Genomic DNA, 18,911 nt, shown 5'->3' with positions numbered 1-18,911 from the left:
TTTGGACCAAGTTGTCTGGCTCATTACCCCAGTATAAACATCCATAAAAATTAAGTTCAGAAACTCCCATTAAATTAAATGATTAAAGCAATCCCAAGTCTCATAACGTGAAACTAACACAGACAAAAAAAAAATCATGACCCTCTGTGTCTTTAGGTTCTGACGACAAATTAAATTGAGCTTCAGAGAATCAACATGTATGCCTTGCCGAAAATATGGTGAAGAGAAATCCTATATCGTCTCTAGCAGGAGGCAAACAACAAGATTTTGAAAATTAGATATTGGTTCCAACCAAACATGAAACAACCTGATTAATCTAGAAACAAACATAAAATATACATTTGCCCAAATACCAAATCCCGCGCGCGAAGCATAGTTGTGTTGGGAGGAAGAATCGTTAAAGACATTATACTTACATTATATTTATGAAATATAAGAAAGGTTATACATGAATTCAGTTCAAACCAAATATGTTATTAAAAATTACAATATTATCTCAGAAGTTCCAAATTTATTTATAATATCATTTTCAATCTAAAATATTTTTAAAAATACTTCATTAAATTTTATAAATTCATATAAAATAGTTTAGTTATAACTTCCGATGAACAAAAAAAAATTATAACTTCCCGCCCGTAGGGCGGGCCAACCCTAGTCTTTATATATAAAGAAGCCTTTTCATCCTTCCTGGGATGTCCACGTCGGACACCAGGTCACAAATTCGTTTAGCCACAGTATGACACGTGTCTCTTTACACTAAACACTGCGTTTCATTTATTCGTGTTTAATTTCCGTTTAGGGTTTTGGTTTCACACGGGTTTTTTAAATAAAGCTTTATAAAGCCCATTCTGAATAAGCAAAACGCGGCGTTTTCTATTTCATGGGTTGAACCCTCATCACTCTCAGCCGTCTTGATATTGGTTCCAACTCTAGGGTTTCGATTCACCTTCTTCCTCGAATCCAGAATTTTATCAGTTTCACATTCATCTTCTTAAAGTCCTTTTTGATTCTTTCATCCGCGATGTACATTTATTGTCTGCTTCGAAACGGGGAAATCTCGGTATAAAAAGGTTGTTCTCAGATCGTTATCAAGCCCTCCTCTGTTTCTGGGAAGCTCTGAAGAAAGGGGGTGAAATCATGGATATGACTACTGAATGATAAGGTTGGTCCTATTATATTGTCTTTTCTTAATATCTACAACGCTTGGTATTTTGCAAACTCATAATCAACTCTTTCATTGCAGCATGAGTCTCTCAACCCAGCTTCTATCACGGTCCACCGGCTGAACACTTTCAGAGAATTCCTCATTCCTCATGGAGGGAGAGATGTATGAGCTATGTGGATTCGATTTATAATAATTTCCTTTACTATAACGCTTTTTGTAGTTGTTTGTTGACTTCATGAATAATCATTTTCTTTATCGACAATAGCTGGATTTGCTATGAAGAAACGGATGCTGGATGATAGAAGGTTCCCGAAATTGCATCTCACTTGAAGTGCAGGTAAAGCTATAATATCATCAAGCCTGATGCTTATAGAACACTCTTCGCATTCTTTCATTGTCCCTGTTTTAACTTTGTTTATATATATGTGTGTTTTGTGTTATATAGATTACTATCGGTTCGTTCATGTAATGTATTAATATTGATAAGTAATTGTTATTCTGTTTTTGCATCTCTTCATTTCCACAATCAATTGGTATTATATGTTATATGTTTGCAGTGATGTGTCTGTTACACTGAGCCTCTTAGACAATCAGGCTGTTTGTTTTCACAAGAAACTTGAGGGCATGCGTGATGATCCAAAAGTTATTGTTGCTACAAGCATAAACCCAAGATTGTTAAAGGTATTTAATTGTTATATTTCGTATGTTAGTATAGCGATATGTAAAAGAAAAAAGGGAAATCACACTTCTGTAACTCTTTAATATGATGTGTAGGTCGTATTTTCCTCAATGCAATTTCCGGTGCAACGCAGGGGAAGCCTGCTTCTACAAGTAAGCTGATCTGTTAATAGATGTTTAAGTGTTTATTGGCATAGTAAGATTAATTACCATCGTTTGCTTGTGTAGTTTGGTGGCTAGGGATACTGATCATCCATCTGCCGCACCACCACTAAGAAGTTATGCAAAGGTTGAAACTCTGACAATTGCTGAGCTCAACAATTTTGTCATTACTGCTCCATCTCAGGTAAAAGTACTGTATGTGTCATTTATTTTTTCGAATTGTGTAACAGTGTGTGATATTGATATCAAAATTGTAGGAATGATGTATATTATTTAGTTTCGCTGTTTACTTGATCGTGTATGTATAACCATTTGGGTATTTTAGGAAGATGACGACTATGAAGAAGAATAACATGCCGGACGGCAAGCCAATCCCTGTAAAGTTTGAGTCCGGAGGGTGGAGTGGTGAGGAATCAACGAAGGCGGGAGAAGACCCAGCTGGTTGTGCTCTTGAGAAGATGGACGACACATCTTCGAATGTTATCAAGAAGACATCTTCAAATGTTATCAAGAAGACGCGTGTTGCTTGAGATGTAGTAACGCTTATGTTTCTATATTTCCTTTCACGTGTTTAGACTTCTCATGTGTTTGTGTGTGCTTTGAGTTGGATTCAGACAGGTTTAATAATATGAATTTAATATGTTGACCTTTGTTATGTTGGTTTCTAACTATTCATCAGTTTCCCGTTTTGGCTTTGTTTAAAATGTGTAAACCATTTAAGGTTTATTAGTTCACACAATTGTGTTGGGCGAACACTATTTAAGCTTCCGAATATCTATATTAATTATTTTCTTCTTACAAACATTTTAATTCTAAGACCAAAGAACTATTCATTCAGAATAAACCAAGTGTATGTATTGTTGATTGAATTTTGTCAAACTTAATCTGCCGAACATGTTGAGATACGATATTTTAATGTTACTGATTTCAATTTATATGACTAATAACTAACTGTCCTAATAAGAATTTTTTCTCATCGGTAGTTTTCTATTCTATATTTACAAGTTCGTTTCTTTTTTTTTTGTAAATTTCTTTATATTCATCCAACTCCAGAAAAAAAATATAATGTATGATTAGAGCATATATTACTTAAGAAAATAAAATTATTTTAAACTTTTTTAGATGGAAAATGATATAATTTATTTCTCAGATAGCATGTTTTATTTAGTCTTTAAATATAATAATATGTACAAAATTTAACAAATATGTATATTTTTCAATAATAAAATTATATTAATTATTTAATCTAACTATTTAAATATTTTTTTAATTTTTATTCCGCCCGTAGAGCGGGTCGATCCTAGTGTTGTTTAAATAAAAAGGTTTTTGACAGATAACAAAACATATGTAACTATATGATATGTTAATTTCGAGAGGCATGTGTTCTTAAAATAATAGGTAGCCGAAAACTGTTACATATTTATTCTGCATAAATAAAAGAAAATCAGAAAACATCAATTAAATTAAAAGCATACCTTTAAAAATATTCCAGTGGCAAAAAATTGTAAATACTACTAAAACAGAAGGGTACCTCAAAAAGGCTTTCTGTTTTAACAGTATTGATTAGTTTTTCTCCAAAAATAAAATATGTTTTTGAACTTCAATTTTTTTTTTTCATAAAACAAAATCAGTAGGACAAATTTAGATGGTAATGTTACATGAAATCGTAGCTAAAACTTGTCGTCGTCTCTGCCACGTACTCATTGTTTATCTCTGTTCTCTGAAACACATCACATGATGAGTTCATCCGATCTCTGTCTGCACTCCACACTCCACCACCAACTCCGTTCAAGTCTTTCTTCAAAACCCGAATACTCACTTTAAAATCCGACCCGTTTTCACCTGCCTTCTCTCTCTCTCTAACCAAATGAAGCGTGGCAAGAAGAACTCGGATGCGGGTGAACCGGTGACCAACCGGACACTCGAATCGGGTCTAGCGAAGTGGATACAGTGAAACCAAGTTTGAGCTCGATGAAATCGATGGGTCTGCTTCTCGCTGTTCTTATGGTTGCTTCTGTTATGTTTTTCTCTGTCGGTGGTACTCAGAGACCCGCCTTCTGATGATGCTGTGGAGAGTGTTGCAGCTTCCAGGGTTCTTCAGCTCAGATTCCATCAAGGTAAAAACTTTGATTTTCCCTCTCATTCCTTTTCAAGAATGTTGCATTTAGTAAACACACTCTTTGGTGGCTTTTTGGGTTTCAGCTAATGAATCAGACGGTGAGGAAAGCGAGAAGAAGGAACATCTTGTCCCTGGTTTGGATAAAGAATCATGCTTGAGCAGGTATGAGGCGAGTTTATATCGAAAGGAATCGACTTTTAAGCAATCTTCTTACCTGGAAGCTAGATTCAAAAGATACCAAGATCTTCACAGACGGTGTGGACCGTTTACTAGCTCCTATAACTCAACACTTGACAAACAGTTGGGAGATCGGTCTGATTGGGGAGTCTCTGGTTGTAGCTATGTGATATGGTTGAATTCTGATGGTGAGCTTGGAAGTAGGATGCTTAGTCTAGCTTCAGCTTTTCTTTATGCTCTCTTAACGAAAAGGGTTTTACTTGTTGAGCAAGGAGTTGAAATGGCTGATCTTTTCTGCGAGCCGTTTCCGCACACTTCTTGGTTTCTTCCCTCAGAGTTTCCGCTCAATGAACAGTCTCTTCTTCGCCATCTTGTTCTAGATTCCACTGACCACAAAAGCTTTTCTTTTGTGAGGAAGGTCAAGCTTTGTTGAAGGAAACACCGTGGCTGATCCTGAAAGCAGATAGTTATTTTGTCCCATCACTATTCTCCATCTCTTCATTTGAGCAGGAACTTGAAAAGCTCTTGGTTAAAGAAACGGTCTTTTACTTCTTGGGTCAGCATCTCTTTCACCCAGCTAATGTTGTCTGGGGTCTCATCACACGATACTACAGCGCTTATCTTGCTAGAGCTGATCAAAGAATAGGAATCCATATTGAAGTCTCTGGTACTACAAATTTGGTAGAACAGATTCTAGCTTGTGGAGTTAGGCATGAGTTGCTTCCTGAAGTAGACAAAGAGAGACATCTCCCTTCAAGCCAAGTTCTAAACCGAAAATCAAAGGCCGTGTTCGTCTCATCTTCTTCTCCAGGGTACTACTTTGAGAGTATCAGGGACGTATTTGGGAAAACCCGACGGTGACGGGAGAGGTAATAAGTGTTCACAGGCCTAGCCACAGGAATACCAAAAAACTCAGAGGAACATGGAGAGCAGGAGAGCTTGGACTGAGATTTACCTTCTAAGTTGTTCTGATGTGCTGATGGTCACAAGCCCATGGTCCTCACTCGTGAGGTAGCTCATGGCCTTGGAGGTTGAAGCCATGGGTATTGAACGAGACTGATCATGACTCTTTCTGTACGAGAGCAAGGTCAATGGAGCCCTGTTCCCAGAAGCCAGGGTCCCATGGCTGTAAAATATTAAGAGATGAATAGTCTTGTAAGGTCAAGAGTTTCTGAGTTTCTCAATAGACAGGTCAGGAATATTAAGAATTATCTAAATGTATGAGTGCATAACTTGATCGAGTTCAATATTTTCTCTAACATATCTGTAAGTGTTCTTATTCATGTCTATGATAGTATACATTGTGAAAGTAGAAACCTACGGAAGATGCTAAAGTTGCTATAAGTGAATTAGTAAAGAGAAACTGAAAAGGAATGATGTTTAATTTGCTACGTACACTGCTCGGCAACAATGGTGTTTTATTCGGCCTGTCTGCAAATGGGGCATGGCACATGTCTGACGAGCCATTTATCAATAAAAACCAGGTGAAAGGTTTGTCGCATCTCGGTAAGCTTCGTGTGATTTCACCTGATGTCCTGTAAAATTCAAAGGATCTGAGATGAACAAAGGGTCATGATAATAATCTGCCTCTTGGTCATCTCACTTGACATGATATAGGTAGTTTCCTTAACGAGTTACCTGATCCACCATCAACATCATCCCGCTTTTAATAGCTTACATCAGAAATCCTGAACTGCAAAAAGTAGAAAAAACAACTCAAGAACCTAATATGATTGATTAATGTGAAAGCAGTCTTTAAACAAGAGGAAATTGCAGAACATTGAGTGAACACAGGAAGATACAGAAGCGTAAGAGTATAACCCTTCAAATACTTTAGAAGTCTGCAGTCATGTTCATATGAGATAGCTTTCAGTAGTACTTTTTAATGTCCTCTCAATAGTGGAGTTTCATAAAACAGTTTCTATCTATACACAAGAAGAAGCGAGCAGAGAGAACTACAATAGAACCTGCCACTGGTGTTGAATTCAACATTGTTGACATAAGTTGTTCATCTAGTAGTCTCTCACGAAACAGTTGCTCTACAAAAAGAAAAACATAATAAACATCAAAGCCATTATGTCACCTCATAAGTTTGATGGTCCACCAGGAACATGTTAAAGCTATGTCATTATATCTTCCACCAAAGTTATTTTCTCTCAAAATCCTTCTCCATCTAGACAATAAAGTCAGAAGAAAACCTCCAAAACCTCTCTTCCTATATACTTGACAAACGTGTAAGATTGCTCAGATTTATTTTAAGACCAACCATAGATGATGGACCCCTCGATCATGATAGCTCTGAGTACCAGTAGGCACGAGAAGTCTCCAACACTTTCAACAGATAACGCCAAGTGCAGCCCCACGTACGACTCCATACTGAGAAGTTCTGCCTGCCACCGCACTAGTCACTGCTCCTGTAAGCTACAAGTGATCAGAGAACAAGAATAATTTAACAACCAAATAAAAAAAAGAAAACATAACACGTAAAATGGTCAGAACTATTTTTTTTTTTAAACGTATCTTCTGTTTCACACGTCTTTCATTGATGAATAAGTCCGAAAACAAAACTGAGATTCACTTGAAACACGACACATTTTAATACCTCAATAACTGGAGTTAAAATTGTCCACCACATAATCATAACTTGTCATACAAGCAACTAAACACTTCAAAACCTCGCTAATCTCTCCCACCATTAGCTTCCCATCATCATCACTACCCCCTGAAACAAACTCAGCGATAATGTTTCCCATCTCAATCCAGCTTTTCCCAGGCTCCCTTCTCTTCTTCACACGATCCCTCATCCTCAGTTTCTCATCCCACATTCCTTTCGCCGCGTAGATATTGGACAACGCAACATAATCTCCCACATGACCACGGTCCAACTCAAAGATCCGTCTCTGAACTTCTTCCCCGAGCTCAACATCCCCATGAAGACTGCAACCACCAAGCAAGGTTCTCCAAATCACCGCGTTTGGCTTTACAGGCATCTGATTTACGAACTCGTGAGCATCCTTCAAACGACCAGAACGGCAAAGCAAATCCACCATGCATCCGAAATGAGCGTCTCTAGGTTTCAGATTGTAATCCTCAACCATGCTCCTGAACTGTCGTTCCCCTTCTTCCACCAAACCGCCGTGACTACAAGCCATCAAGACGCCAATGAAAGTTACATCGTTTGGAGACACAGATGAATCTTGGCTCATTTTCTTGAACAGTTCTAATGATTCTTGAGCTTGACCGTTTAAAGCATACCCTACGATCATAGACGTGTAAGTAGCCACATCTTTTCTCAACGTTTCATCAAAGACTCTCCTCGCTTTCTCAACATCCCCAGCTTTAACATACATGTTCAAAAGCGAGTTTCTCAGAGTCAAATCCATACCCAATCTTCGTTTTCTCTTGATGCAGCGTGAATATATCCCTTCTCCCATCTGCACAGCCCCTAGATCAGCACAAGCTGATAAAGCCACAGTAGCAATCACCTCATCAAGCTCGATTCTTTCCTCTTCCATCCGTCGAAACATCTCAACAGCTTCCACAGCTTTCTCGTTCTCAGCGTAACCTGCAATCATAGCCGTCCACAAAACAACATTTTGTTTCTCAGGAGTTTCGTCGAACACTTGGCGTGCACTAGAAATATCACCTACAGATGAGTAGAAACCGACCAGGGATGTCTGAATTTGGATTACGCTATGAAACCCAAGTTTCCTAACAAGAGCGTGGATCTGTTTGCCAATAAAGGAGGGAGCTTTATGAGCTAAGGATGAAGCTTTGATGGCAAACAATACAGAGAAACTGTCTACGAAACTAGGGCTTTCTCTGAATCGTTGTTTGAAGTTTAAGAGAGCTTTGATTGGCTCTCCGGATTCAAGGTAATGCTTCAAGGTGTGATTGGACTTGAGCGAGTTCGTATTGTGATGAAGTTGACGAAAGGAATCCACTTTGTTAATCAATCCTCCAGATGAAGTCACAGACGAAAGATGACGTAAGATAGACGGCATCGTATCCCTACCGTTGCGTCTAAAATTTAGATTTTTTAACGGTTAAAAAGTATGGAGGTGGCGCGTAACGGTTACTCGCTTTTAACTCATTACTCTCTCTCTCTCTCTCAGCTAAAAGTGTTGGTTTTGGTGCTTATAACAAACTTGTTAAATGTAACAGTTATCCTAATTCCACAGTCTAATCCCTAACTTTTCTTCCAATGTTAATAATAGTTGCCAAAAAGTTCAAGTGACAGACTTCAATATAGTAGTCACGAGCAGTAACAAAGTATATTTGACCGAAGAAACACAAAAAAAAACATCTATGGGAAAAAATGAATTTTGCAACTAAAATATTCTTGCAAACAACAACAAACAAAAACAAAAACAAAAATAAAAAGAGCAGAAGAAACAATGAAGTAGCAAAGTACAGGCAAACAAATTTGCTTTGCATTTGTGAGTGTCATTATATATTACCTATACGTGTCCACGAAGAGCTCCTCTAGTTCTGTGGCTTGGTTTCCACCTGCGTTGTTCTGCGGATATCAAACTTGTCTACAAACTCCAACGGAGCAGCCGTCTCATTCCTGATCCTCTTAATCTTGGGGCTCAGCAGTCCCCTATGTCCAAAACCATAGAGCTTCAGCACTTGATTGTCCGCAAAGTTAAAAGCCCTCTCCATGCTCTTCAAACACCTCTCCACCGCATAATCCGCGTAGCTACCACACGGTTTGCACCCAACGAAATGCGTCACAAACGGCCATCTCTCGTCACCCAAACCCGGATGATACTTCTCCATCATCTCCTCATACTTATCAACCAAACCTTCCCAAAACCCGTGCAAGTAGTACTGATTCTCCACAAACACTTTCTCCATCCATGTATCTTTCTGAGAAAGCAGGAGATAGATCAAAGCCGACTGATCATCCGCCTCGAAAGCCGGTCTACCTTTCAGATAAGCCGTCAACACCTTCCCGGCCTCATCGCGTATCGGTCCTTTAGGTCCCATAGGCGCCCACGCATCCAACAGATCCAAAGACCACTGACAGTTCCTCAGCAAAAAGCTCCCAGTGTTCAACGCAATCCACGACTTCTGATCAAACAACAAATCAGGATAACCATGGATCACCAGGTTATGCTTCTCGTACCTAACCAAAGGGATCTGAAACAGAATGTCAGTGAACAAGGCATCACTATCCATCCACCAGATCCACTCAACTTCAGGATGAGACAGCATCAACCTCCTAATCATAGGCAACTTTGCCCAGTACCCGGCAAGCTCCTTATCCAAATGAGCCATGTTATACACAATCTCAATCCCGTGAAGCCTACAGTAATCAATCTTGTTCTTCACAGACTTCAACAGGTAATGATCACCGATAGGGTTATCACAGGGCTTAGGAGGAGACCCTGTAAGCAACAAGATCCGAGCTTTGCCATTGACAGTAGTACTAGGAAACTCAGGGTTCTCGTCAAGCCATACCTTACGCTGACTATCCCAATCCGTGATCTTAGGCCCTAGAGCGTACGTCTCGTTGGTACTCATCTCCGTCTCCTGAGGAGAATCCAAGTCGGTCGGATCCGAATCGGACCGGATCTCGGCTAGGATCCGGTTAGTCTCCTCGATGATGTTCTGGTTAACCGCGTCGGCGCTCGAGCTCCCGAGGTTCCCGACTCCGATCGTGCCGCGTAGGACGAGGATGGTGACGAACCCGCAGAGGATCGTGATCTTGATGTTGTTGAACGTCTTCTGCATCTGTCTGCCGCGCGGCAACACGCCGCGACCGCCTCCTCTTCCTCCTCCGCCGTTTGGTGCCGTCGACGTCGGGAGTCCTCCTCCGCCGCCGCTTCCGGAGGGTCTTTTATGCGCCGGCGAACCCATTTTCTCTCCTTTCTCGTTTAGATTTTCAGTTTAGAGCGTTGCGACGACCATTAAAGTCTGTTCCTTTTTTTTTGTTGTCTGAAAAGACAGTCTTTGTAGTTGTCTCTCTCTCACTCTGTGTACTTACGGATCTGAAGAAAGATCAGATCTTTAGGGATATTCGATCTGAAGAACCCTAATTAAAAAAACGAAACTAAACCCAATAATGCGGAAGCACTGTCATAATTAAAAAATACATTGTCGGAGGAAAATGCTTCGCTCGATCTAGAAGAAGGGGGAGATCGCGTACAGCTCACTCACACCGACAAATGTCATTATTATTGTTTTATTTTAAATTGTTTTTAGTTTTCACTAAAAACGATTTTTATGAAAATAATTTCCTTTTAGGAAGTGTCACTGGAACTCGAAGCTAAATTTGAAGCTAAATTTGAATAACTGTTAAAATTTAAATTATATAATTATCGGTCACTAGATTCTAACATTTTATGAAAATTTAAATGTAATTGGTTTGATGATTGTTAGTTAATATATAAAATTTATTGTTATCAAAAAAATAATTTAAATAATTTTATAATCTTATCAAATTAGTATTATTGGAATTTAAATGTTACAAATTAATTCATAAAACAATATTTCGAAATATTATATATAACCTTAAAATTTTCAAAATTATTAAACTACAATAGTTTGTATACTTTTAAAATATGAAAAATTCTCAAATTTAATAAATCCTTAATTTTGAAAATCAACCGGTTTTATCCAATTGCAATTCCCACAAAAGCCCTTCTTCATGTAAGACAATACGGAAGTAACCGATGGTCGAGGGATAACGGTCGTTACTAGTTAGTATGATATGATTGGTCCTATGGGTTCGGGTAGAAAGACTAGTTCGGTTAACAGAAAATTATGTCAAGTTGAGCTGAATAAAGTTTTGGTCTGGTTTGGCTTGACATTTGGTTAATAACTTTTCTTTTGGTTATTATTTAATTTAATTACAAATTTCTTAAATTTTGTTAGTTTGATTATTTTGATTTAAAAAAATTATTAGTTCACTTGGAAATAGAATGATTTGGTTTTATTTATTTTTTAAAAACTAAAATCCAAACTAACTAATCGTGGAAAAAAACCTAATGAGTGTATCAAACTGGAATCGAAACGGTTGTTCAAAAAAAAAAAAAACTGGAATCGAAACCAAAAAGAATCGTTTGGTTTGGCTAATTGGCTGGTTCAGTATCGGTCCAAATCCCACCTCTAAAAATGAGCGTCAATTAACGGTGCGTTTTGTGGTGAATCAATCTTTGCGGCGTCAGATTTTAGGTGAGGAAATCTGTTGGGGCGGTAAACCTCGAAAGGCGTTGCAGTGTCACCGTGATTCACGACGCGTGTCTCTTCGCAGTGGTTTTTGTCAAGAAACGGCACCGTTCAGAGTTTTGGATATTTCTTTGCAGTTATCCATATCTCTTATGACTAGATAAACTCTTGCAAAAAACAGAGACATTTCTTGCTTCGTGGTATACTCTGTTCTCTTTGTAGGTTCGGTTGTGAACTTTGGGTCTGAGATATTATCTATGTCTTTTAGCTTACCATATCTCTCTAATGCCTGAAAAGAGATTAGTGTTCAGTGTTCTTTAACTCATCATTCTTTTACGTCTTCTTTCTTTGAAGGGTTGTGCAAGAACAAAGGCATCACCATTTGTTATGTGGAATTTAACTTCAAAACCCAACGAAGAAGGCTTTAAAGCTGCTCTAGATGATGGAAGAAAGACAAGGAAGGAAGAAAGACTAGAGTGTCCCATTTGCTGGGAACCGTTCAACGTCTTTGAGAACGTTCCTTATGTCTTATGGTGTGGTCACACCATCTGCAAGTATTGTCTCTTGGGGCTTCAACGTGCCGTTGTGATCAAATCCTCAGGTTTTCCGTTCCAGCTTCCCTTCTTCGTTACCTGCCCTTGGTGCAATATGCTCTCTTTAAGGCTAGTACGCAATGGAGCCATCAAGTTTCCTTCGAAGAACTATTACCTTTTATGGATGGTCGAAAGCATGAATGGCTCGCGCAGTGACAGCAAAAGGGTCACTTCAGAGGAGAGAGAGAGGTGTGATGGAGTGTGTAACAACGCTTCAGATGTGACCAGATGGTACTTGAGAAGTGGGAGAGTTCATGGATATATATGTAAGTCAATAGCTCTTGTCGCTCGTTCGTTGGCTAAGTTTCCTTTGGTAGTCATGTTCCTGTTGATGGCTTTATATGCGATCCCTGTGAGTGCTGCGGTTCTCGGGGTCTATTTATTTGTCACTATTGCGTTGGCTGTCCCGTCGTTTCTAGTCCTCTATTTCGCTTTCCCGAGCTTAAACTGGCTGATCAGAGAGATTTCAGCTTAACTCATTGTACTGTGTGTTTGTTCCTTTGTGTTTCTTGACTTGTAAGGAACATGAACTATAGTGTCAAACGTTGTTATATTCAGTTTATACTAGAAGAAGAGAGGACTTTGATTTCAAACTATCTCTGTATGATATAAATTTAGGACCATCTTCTTTCATGATGGTAATCAATGATTACTCCTCGATTGTAAATAATAATGATGGTTATTGCTTTGGTGTCTTCATCCATCACTATTGCTATCACTGTGGCCAAATCCAATAGTTCCATCATTCTTAAAGAGAGATTTTTATCAAGCTAAATAATTTTCAAGTCCGTGACATCGATACCAAAAGACTTAGCTTTGTGAAGCAAGCCTTTGGCAATTGGCATGCACTGTAGCACTGAGACAGTTTCTAATATACAAGGAAGAACAGAGAGGATAGTATCAAGATATGGTGGGATAGAAAAATCACTCAGGAAATGGACTATTTGTTAAATATCAACTATAATATTTACTAGAACTTCTGAGATTTGCATTTAACTCCTTTAGTTCGTAGAAGATTCCTTTTCTGTGCCGTACAGTTTTAAAAGGTCTCCCAATAGAGAAAAAGGATTAATTAGAGAAGAGCACCGATAAAACAAGAAAATTCCACGTGGCATCATATAGCAAAAAAGAATTAAACGGTTTTCTCTGACTCACTTGTGATGAACTCTCTAGTACCTTCGAGTTCTAAACGAAAGAGAAGACGAAGAGAATTCTCCATCTTTCGAGATGAATCCCATTCCCATAAAAACACCTCACCTGCCTCCTTCCTCTCTCGCAAAAAAAAAATCACAAAGTTTCAATAAATCAATTCACAACGATTTGCTTGATTCTGATTAAACTGAAGAGAAGACTCAAAAGATGAATCCAGAGAAATTCACACACAAGACAAACGAAACGATCGCCGCAGCTCACGAGCTCGCCGTGAACGCAGGCCACGCTCAAATCACACCTCTGCACTTAGCCGGAGCGTTAATATCGGACCCCGCCGGAATATTCCCTCAAGCAATCTCCTCCGCCGCCGGAGGCGGCGAACAGGCCGCGCAATCCGCCGAGAGAGTGATCAGCCAAGCCTTGAAGAAGCTCCCCTCGCAGTCCCCTCCTCCCGACGACGTCCCCGCGAGCTCGAGCCTCGTCAAGGTCATACGCAGAGCTCAATCCGCTCAGAAGTCGCGAGGGGACACTCACTTGGCCGTCGATCAGATCATCATCGGCCTTCTTGAAGATTCTCAGATACGCGATCTGTTGAGCGAGGTCGGCGTTGGCGCGGGGAAGGTGAAGGCCGAGGTCGAGAAGCTTCGCGGGAAGGAAGGGAAGAAGAAGGTGGTTGAGAGTGCTTGTGGTGATACGAGTTTCCAAGCGTTGAAGACTTACGGGAGAGATTTGGTTGAGGAGGCGGGGAAGCTTGATCCTGTGATCGGTCGTGACGAGGAGATTAGGAGAGTCGTTAGGATTCTCTCGAGGAGGACGAAGAACAACCCTGTCCTTATTGGGGAGCCAGGGGTTGGGAAGACGGCTGTTGTTGAAGGTTTAGCGCAGAGGATTGTGAAGGGAGATGTTCCTAATAGTTTAACTGATGTGAGGTTGGTGTCTTTGGACATGGGGGCGTTGGTCGCTGGTGCTAAGTACAGAGGAGAGTTCGAGGAGAGGTTGAAAGCGGTTTTGAAAGAAGTTGAGGAAGCTGAAGGGGGAGTGATTTTGTTTATTGATGAGATTCATTTGGTTCTCGGCGCTGGGAAGACTGAAGGGTCCATGGATGCGGCGAATCTGTTTAAGCCTATGTTAGCTAGAGGGCAGCTTCGGTGCATTGGCGCTACGACGCTTGAAGAGTATAGGAAGTATGTTGAGAAAGATGCTGCCTTTGAGAGAAGGTTTCAGCAGGTTTATGTGGCTGAGCCGAGTGTGGTTGATACTATTAGTATCCTTAGAGGGCTTAAAGAGAAGTATGAGGGACATCATGGTGTTCGTATCCAGGACCGAGCTCTTATCAATGCTGCTCAGCTTTCTGCTCGTTATATCACTGGTATGTTGAGATTTTTTTAGTCTTGGGTTAGATGTTGTGGCTTTTGTGTAGTGTTGTTGTTGGTATGACGTGGTTTTTTGTGTGGTTGATTAGGTCGGCATTTACCGGATAAAGCTATTGATTTGGTGGATGAGGCTTGTGCTAATGTGAGAGTACAACTTGATAGTCAACCTGAAGAGATTGATAACCTTGAAAGGAAGAGGATGCAGCTGGAAATTGAACTTCATGCCTTGGAAAGAGAAAAAGACAAAGCCAGCAAAGCTCGACTTGTTGAGGTATGAGACACTTCTCTTCTTTCTTGCAGTATAAGTAAGTTTTCTTTGGAATTGTTGTTTGATAATTTCTTCTTTTGGAGCGAATCTCTGATATTATTACCCTGAATTATGATCTCTAGGTGAGGAAAGAGCTTGATGACTTGAGGGACAAGCTACAGCCTCTCACGATGAAGTACAGAAAGGAGAAAGAGAGAATTGATGAAATTCGCCGGCTTAAGCAGAAGAGAGAAGAGCTCATGTTTGCTTTGCAAGAGGCCGAACGAAGATATGACCTTGCAAGAGCTGCTGACCTAAGATATGGAGCAATCCAGGAAGTGGAATCTGCAATTGCTCAACTTGAAGGAACTTTTGACGAGAATATGATGCTCACCGAGAACGTTGGGCCAGAACACATTGCGGAAGTTGTGAGCCGTTGGACCGGGATTCCAGTGACAAGACTCGGTCAGAACGAGAAGGAGAGGTTGATTGGTCTTGCTGATAGGCTGCACAAGAGGGTCGTGGGACAAGATCAAGCTGTTAACGCAGTTGCTGAGGCGATCTTAAGGTCAAGAGCAGGACTTGGAAGGCCACAACAACCAACTGGATCATTCTTATTCCTTGGCCCAACTGGTGTTGGCAAAACTGAGCTTGCTAAGGCTCTTGCTGAGCAGCTCTTTGATGACGAAAACCTCTTGGTTCGGATTGATATGTCCGAGTATATGGAACAACACTCTGTCTCTCGCCTCATTGGTGCACCACCTGGGTAAATACGTTATCCTAATACTTTTCAAGACTAGATGTTTTCTCCATGAAGTTTGTTTTCTTACATGGTTGCTTTTTGTCTCAGCTATGTTGGTCACGAGGAAGGAGGGCAATTAACTGAGGCTGTGAGGAGGCGACCTTACTGTGTGATACTCTTTGATGAAGTAGAGAAAGCCCATGTCTCTGTCTTCAACACTTTGCTTCAAGTGTTGGACGATGGGAGATTGACAGACGGCCAAGGAAGGACTGTGGATTTCAGGAACTCGGTGATAATCATGACATCAAACCTTGGCGCAGAGCATCTACTTTCGGGGCTAACTGGGAAAGTGTCTATGCAAGTGGCCCGGGAATGTGTGATGCAGGAGGTGAGAAAGCACTTCAGACCGGAGCTCCTTAACAGGCTTGACGAGATTGTGGTGTTCGATCCTCTTTCACATGATCAGTTGAGGAAAGTAGCCCGTCTCCAAATGAAAGACGTCGCTGTCCGGCTTGCTGAGAGAGGTGTTGCTCTTGCAGTCACCGATGCTGCTTTAGACTACATCTTAGCTGAGAGTTATGACCCGGTAAGTCTCTTAAACCTACTTGTAACGTTCATCATGCACTTGTATGGTATTGTCTGTTGGCTGACGATATTGTGTTTGTATGGTTAGGTGTATGGTGCTAGGCCAATAAGGAGGTGGATGGAGAAGAAGGTGGTGACAGAGTTGTCAAAGATGGTTGTGCGTGAGGAGATCGATGAGAACTCCACCGTTTACATAGATGCAGGAAGTGGTGGATCTGATCTTGTGTACCGTGTTGAGAAGAATGGAGGGCTAGTGAACGCTACGACAGGACATAAGTCAGATGTGTTGATTCATATTGCTAATGGGCCGAATAGAAGTGATGCAGCTCAAGCTGTGAAGAAGATGAGGATTGAAGAAATAGAAGACGATGAGGAAATGGTTGAGGACTGAAGTCTTTGACCTGTTAAGTGTCTCCAATGTTTTTTTCTTTGAGGTGTTTTAGTTTCAGCTTTTGGAGTGTGCAGAGACTCGTGCTCTGTTTTTTATCCTTTCTGGATCGACTTCTTTGGTGGGCTTTGAAGTATATTACAAATGGTGTTAAGCTGTAAAAAATCTACCTTATGATGAAATAAAATCAGTTTACTTATATATATTCGCTGGCCATAATCTTCCCGGACGTGTTCAGACCATTGGAACTTTGGCTAATTTTCAGCATTGGTTTTTTAGCGTTTTAACGATGCCATTTTTTCCTTGGAAACTTTCACAAAATCGACACAAGATAGTCCCAAGAATGATGACCAGAGTCGAAGGAAGAAGAAGAAGAATGTTCAATAAGCTTTCTCTCGATGATCCAGTCGTCATTTCAGAGCTGCTGAACTGGTGAAGATGTTAGGAGAAAGAGAGACACGGCAGCTTATGAGTTATGACCCACAGTTCAGTAACCTCAGTTCTTGAAGATGACACGGGAGAGCAAGTACACGAAAGAGAAGTAAACTACAAGTCTACCACATTAATAGGTAAGGAAACGAAACACATTTTAAATTGTATCTTAATGGGCCCAATTTTTTCAGGGTCGTAGGCCCATTATTAACTAAATCTAAAGATGAGAACTAGGGCAACACGTTATAAACTCGTGGTTATGTTTCAGTGTTTGGCTTCTCCGTTTTCATCACTAGCAGCAGACTTTGCGTTAATCAGCCGACGCGAAAATGGTGAAGGGACGCCAAGGAGAACGTGTCAGGTCTTTCTTCTTCTCCTCTTATTGTTCATCAAGTTTGGCATAAACCCTAGTTTTCAAATCTTGGTTGCTCATTTGCCTCCTGTTTTACTCACTTGATTGTCTTATCGATTGTATTGCAGACTCTACGTCAGGGGAACTATCTTGGGATACAAAAGGTGACACATTTACTTTATAATCTCTATTATATTCACTGTATACTGCTCACTGGTTCTTGATTTAGCTCCAATCATGTAATGAACAATGATGCTTAGTTTATGTAACTCAAGCTGATAGGATCTAATTCTCAACTTAATACCAGACTTTGTTCCTAATAGTTAGCTGTCTAAATTTTCTTAGAAAGTTGTACTGGGTTCTGCCTAGTGGCTAGCTATTTGATACGGTCCCAATGGTCTCTGACATTTTTATTTATTGTGCAGGTCGAAGTCTAACCAGTACCCAAACACATCCCTTATCCAGATCGAAGGGGTCAACACTACAGAGGAGGTGACATGGTACAAGGGAAAGAGGATGGCTTACATCTACAAGGCTAAGACCAAGAAGAACGGTAGCCATTACCGCTGCATCTGGGGAAAGGTTACAAGGCCTCATGGTAACAGCGGTGTCGTCCGTGCCAAATTCACATCCAACTTGCCTCCTAAGTCCATGGTAACTTGATCAGATTCTTTAATCACCTTCAAAATTATTATCTTGTTTTATATGTTAAAATCTTCTGCTTGGGGGTTCTTAAAGTAGACATCACTTTTCTTACATTTTTGCAGGGGATGAGGGTCAGAGTCTTCATGTATCCGAGTAACATCTGAAGAAAGCTTTTATTTTTAGCTGTGGCTTATGTCCACTAGTTTGTTATTTTGTATTTTTGATATTCGAAAGCATTTTCCTTTCTCTGTTTTGAAATGTTTTGGAGATTCTCTGGTTTTAATCGCAAAATTAGAATGTGTTTTCTCCTTATAATTGAGTTGGAACATATGAATATCTCTGCCTCCTTGCCTCTAAATAATCCATGTTAAATGACCTCCACATTGGTATGGATGAACTTAATTGTTTTTGTTCTATTTTAAAATATAAAAGCTTTCGCTAGTTTTTTGTTTGGAGGAAATTGTGGAACATCAGAGGATTGATAGTTTCTATTCGTTCGCATGCTATACGATCTATGTTGAAATTAATGTGTTAGACCTAGCTAAATTTTAAGAGCATATTCACTATGACCAGCTTTCAGAATGTTTAATTTCAAATAAATACTTGATCACCACCCTGTTTGTTGCTTTTTTTTTCTAAAAAAAAAGCAATCTAAAGTATCCTGGATTGGAAAGAACTAAACCTCAATTAAAATGCGTATGCATATGGAGTCCCTCTTATCAGCAACTGGTTGTACGATCAGATACCGTAAGCAAAATATATAAAAAGCGCACTTGCAACTAGCTACCTCGAACTAACATGGTCCAGTTGTTACAATATCAAAACGACCTGTGATTTGTCGCGGTCAATAAGTTGTAGCAAAGCAAACTAAAAGAAAACTCCAAACTAAATGTGCCCCAAGGCCCATTAGACATTTTGGAACAAT

The 18,911-nt window shown here is 40.0% G+C and overlaps 5 protein-coding genes, 1 long non-coding RNA gene and 1 pseudogene across 9 annotated transcripts; 5 read left to right on the top strand and 2 right to left on the bottom strand.

Annotated features, from left to right (window-relative positions):
* The first annotated feature begins 1,035 nt into the window (after positions 1–1,035).
* On the top strand, positions 1,036–2,777 carry LOC130497464 (uncharacterized). The gene is made up of 7 exons (XR_008936461.1): positions 1,036–1,162; positions 1,244–1,327; positions 1,431–1,502; positions 1,723–1,846; positions 1,940–1,996; positions 2,072–2,189; positions 2,331–2,777. It is a non-coding gene; the product is annotated as an uncharacterized LOC130497464 (long non-coding RNA).
* Positions 2,778–3,857: 1,080 nt separating this feature from the next.
* Positions 3,858–5,588, top strand: LOC130497727 (fucosyltransferase 3-like; annotated as a pseudogene).
* On the bottom strand, positions 5,331–8,428 carry LOC108817022 (putative pentatricopeptide repeat-containing protein At1g74400). Of its 4 annotated transcripts, none has more exons than XM_018589603.2 (6): positions 6,904–8,428; positions 6,568–6,722; positions 6,269–6,340; positions 5,940–5,994; positions 5,698–5,836; positions 5,331–5,427 (listed from the first exon to the last, which is right to left on the bottom strand). In XM_018589603.2, exon 1 carries the CDS (start codon positions 8,303–8,305, stop codon positions 6,905–6,907), a length of 1,401 nt encoding a protein of 466 aa, XP_018445105.2. In that variant the 5' UTR covers positions 8,306–8,428; the 3' UTR covers positions 5,331–5,427; positions 5,698–5,836; positions 5,940–5,994; positions 6,269–6,340; positions 6,568–6,722; position 6,904. The 4 variants fall into 4 exon arrangements, with proteins under 4 accessions (XP_018445105.2, XP_056846761.1, XP_018445109.2 ...); XM_056990781.1 differs by having other exon boundaries at positions 6,568–6,715; XM_018589607.2 differs by lacking the exon at positions 6,269–6,340 and having other exon boundaries at positions 6,385–6,722.
* A 99-nt stretch (positions 8,429–8,527) lies between these two features.
* Positions 8,528–10,440, bottom strand: LOC130497726 (probable xyloglucan 6-xylosyltransferase 5). The gene has a single exon (XM_056990783.1). It carries the CDS (start codon positions 10,164–10,166, stop codon positions 8,787–8,789), a length of 1,380 nt encoding a protein of 459 aa, XP_056846763.1. The 5' UTR covers positions 10,167–10,440; the 3' UTR covers positions 8,528–8,786.
* An 892-nt stretch (positions 10,441–11,332) lies between these two features.
* On the top strand, positions 11,333–12,716 carry LOC130497728 (uncharacterized). Its single transcript, XM_056990784.1, has 2 exons — positions 11,333–11,677; positions 11,832–12,716. The coding sequence occupies exon 2, from the start codon at positions 11,865–11,867 to the stop codon at positions 12,543–12,545; it is 681 nt and encodes a 226-aa protein (XP_056846764.1). The 5' UTR covers positions 11,333–11,677; positions 11,832–11,864; the 3' UTR covers positions 12,546–12,716.
* Positions 12,717–13,234: 518 nt separating this feature from the next.
* LOC130497794 (chaperone protein ClpB1-like) lies at positions 13,235–16,758 on the top strand. The gene is made up of 5 exons (XM_056990984.1): positions 13,235–14,591; positions 14,685–14,866; positions 14,986–15,608; positions 15,693–16,170; positions 16,258–16,758. The coding sequence occupies exons 1-5, from the start codon at positions 13,430–13,432 to the stop codon at positions 16,558–16,560; spliced, it is 2,748 nt and encodes a 915-aa protein (XP_056846964.1). The 5' UTR covers positions 13,235–13,429; the 3' UTR covers positions 16,561–16,758.
* Positions 16,759–17,215: 457 nt separating this feature from the next.
* LOC130497795 (60S ribosomal protein L35a-1) lies at positions 17,216–18,301 on the top strand. The gene is made up of 4 exons (XM_056990985.1): positions 17,216–17,350; positions 17,470–17,505; positions 17,767–17,995; positions 18,109–18,301. The coding sequence occupies exons 1-4, from the start codon at positions 17,319–17,321 to the stop codon at positions 18,148–18,150; spliced, it is 339 nt and encodes a 112-aa protein (XP_056846965.1). The 5' UTR covers positions 17,216–17,318; the 3' UTR covers positions 18,151–18,301.
* Positions 18,302–18,911: the final 610 nt, after the last annotated feature.

This window comes from Raphanus sativus, chromosome 7, assembly GCF_000801105.2.
Source record: "Raphanus sativus cultivar WK10039 chromosome 7, ASM80110v3, whole genome shotgun sequence".
Lineage (NCBI taxonomy): Eukaryota > Viridiplantae > Streptophyta > Magnoliopsida > Brassicales > Brassicaceae > Raphanus > Raphanus sativus.
Note: the sequence above shows the minus strand (reverse complement) of the source record. Positions and strands in the feature narration are given on the sequence as shown.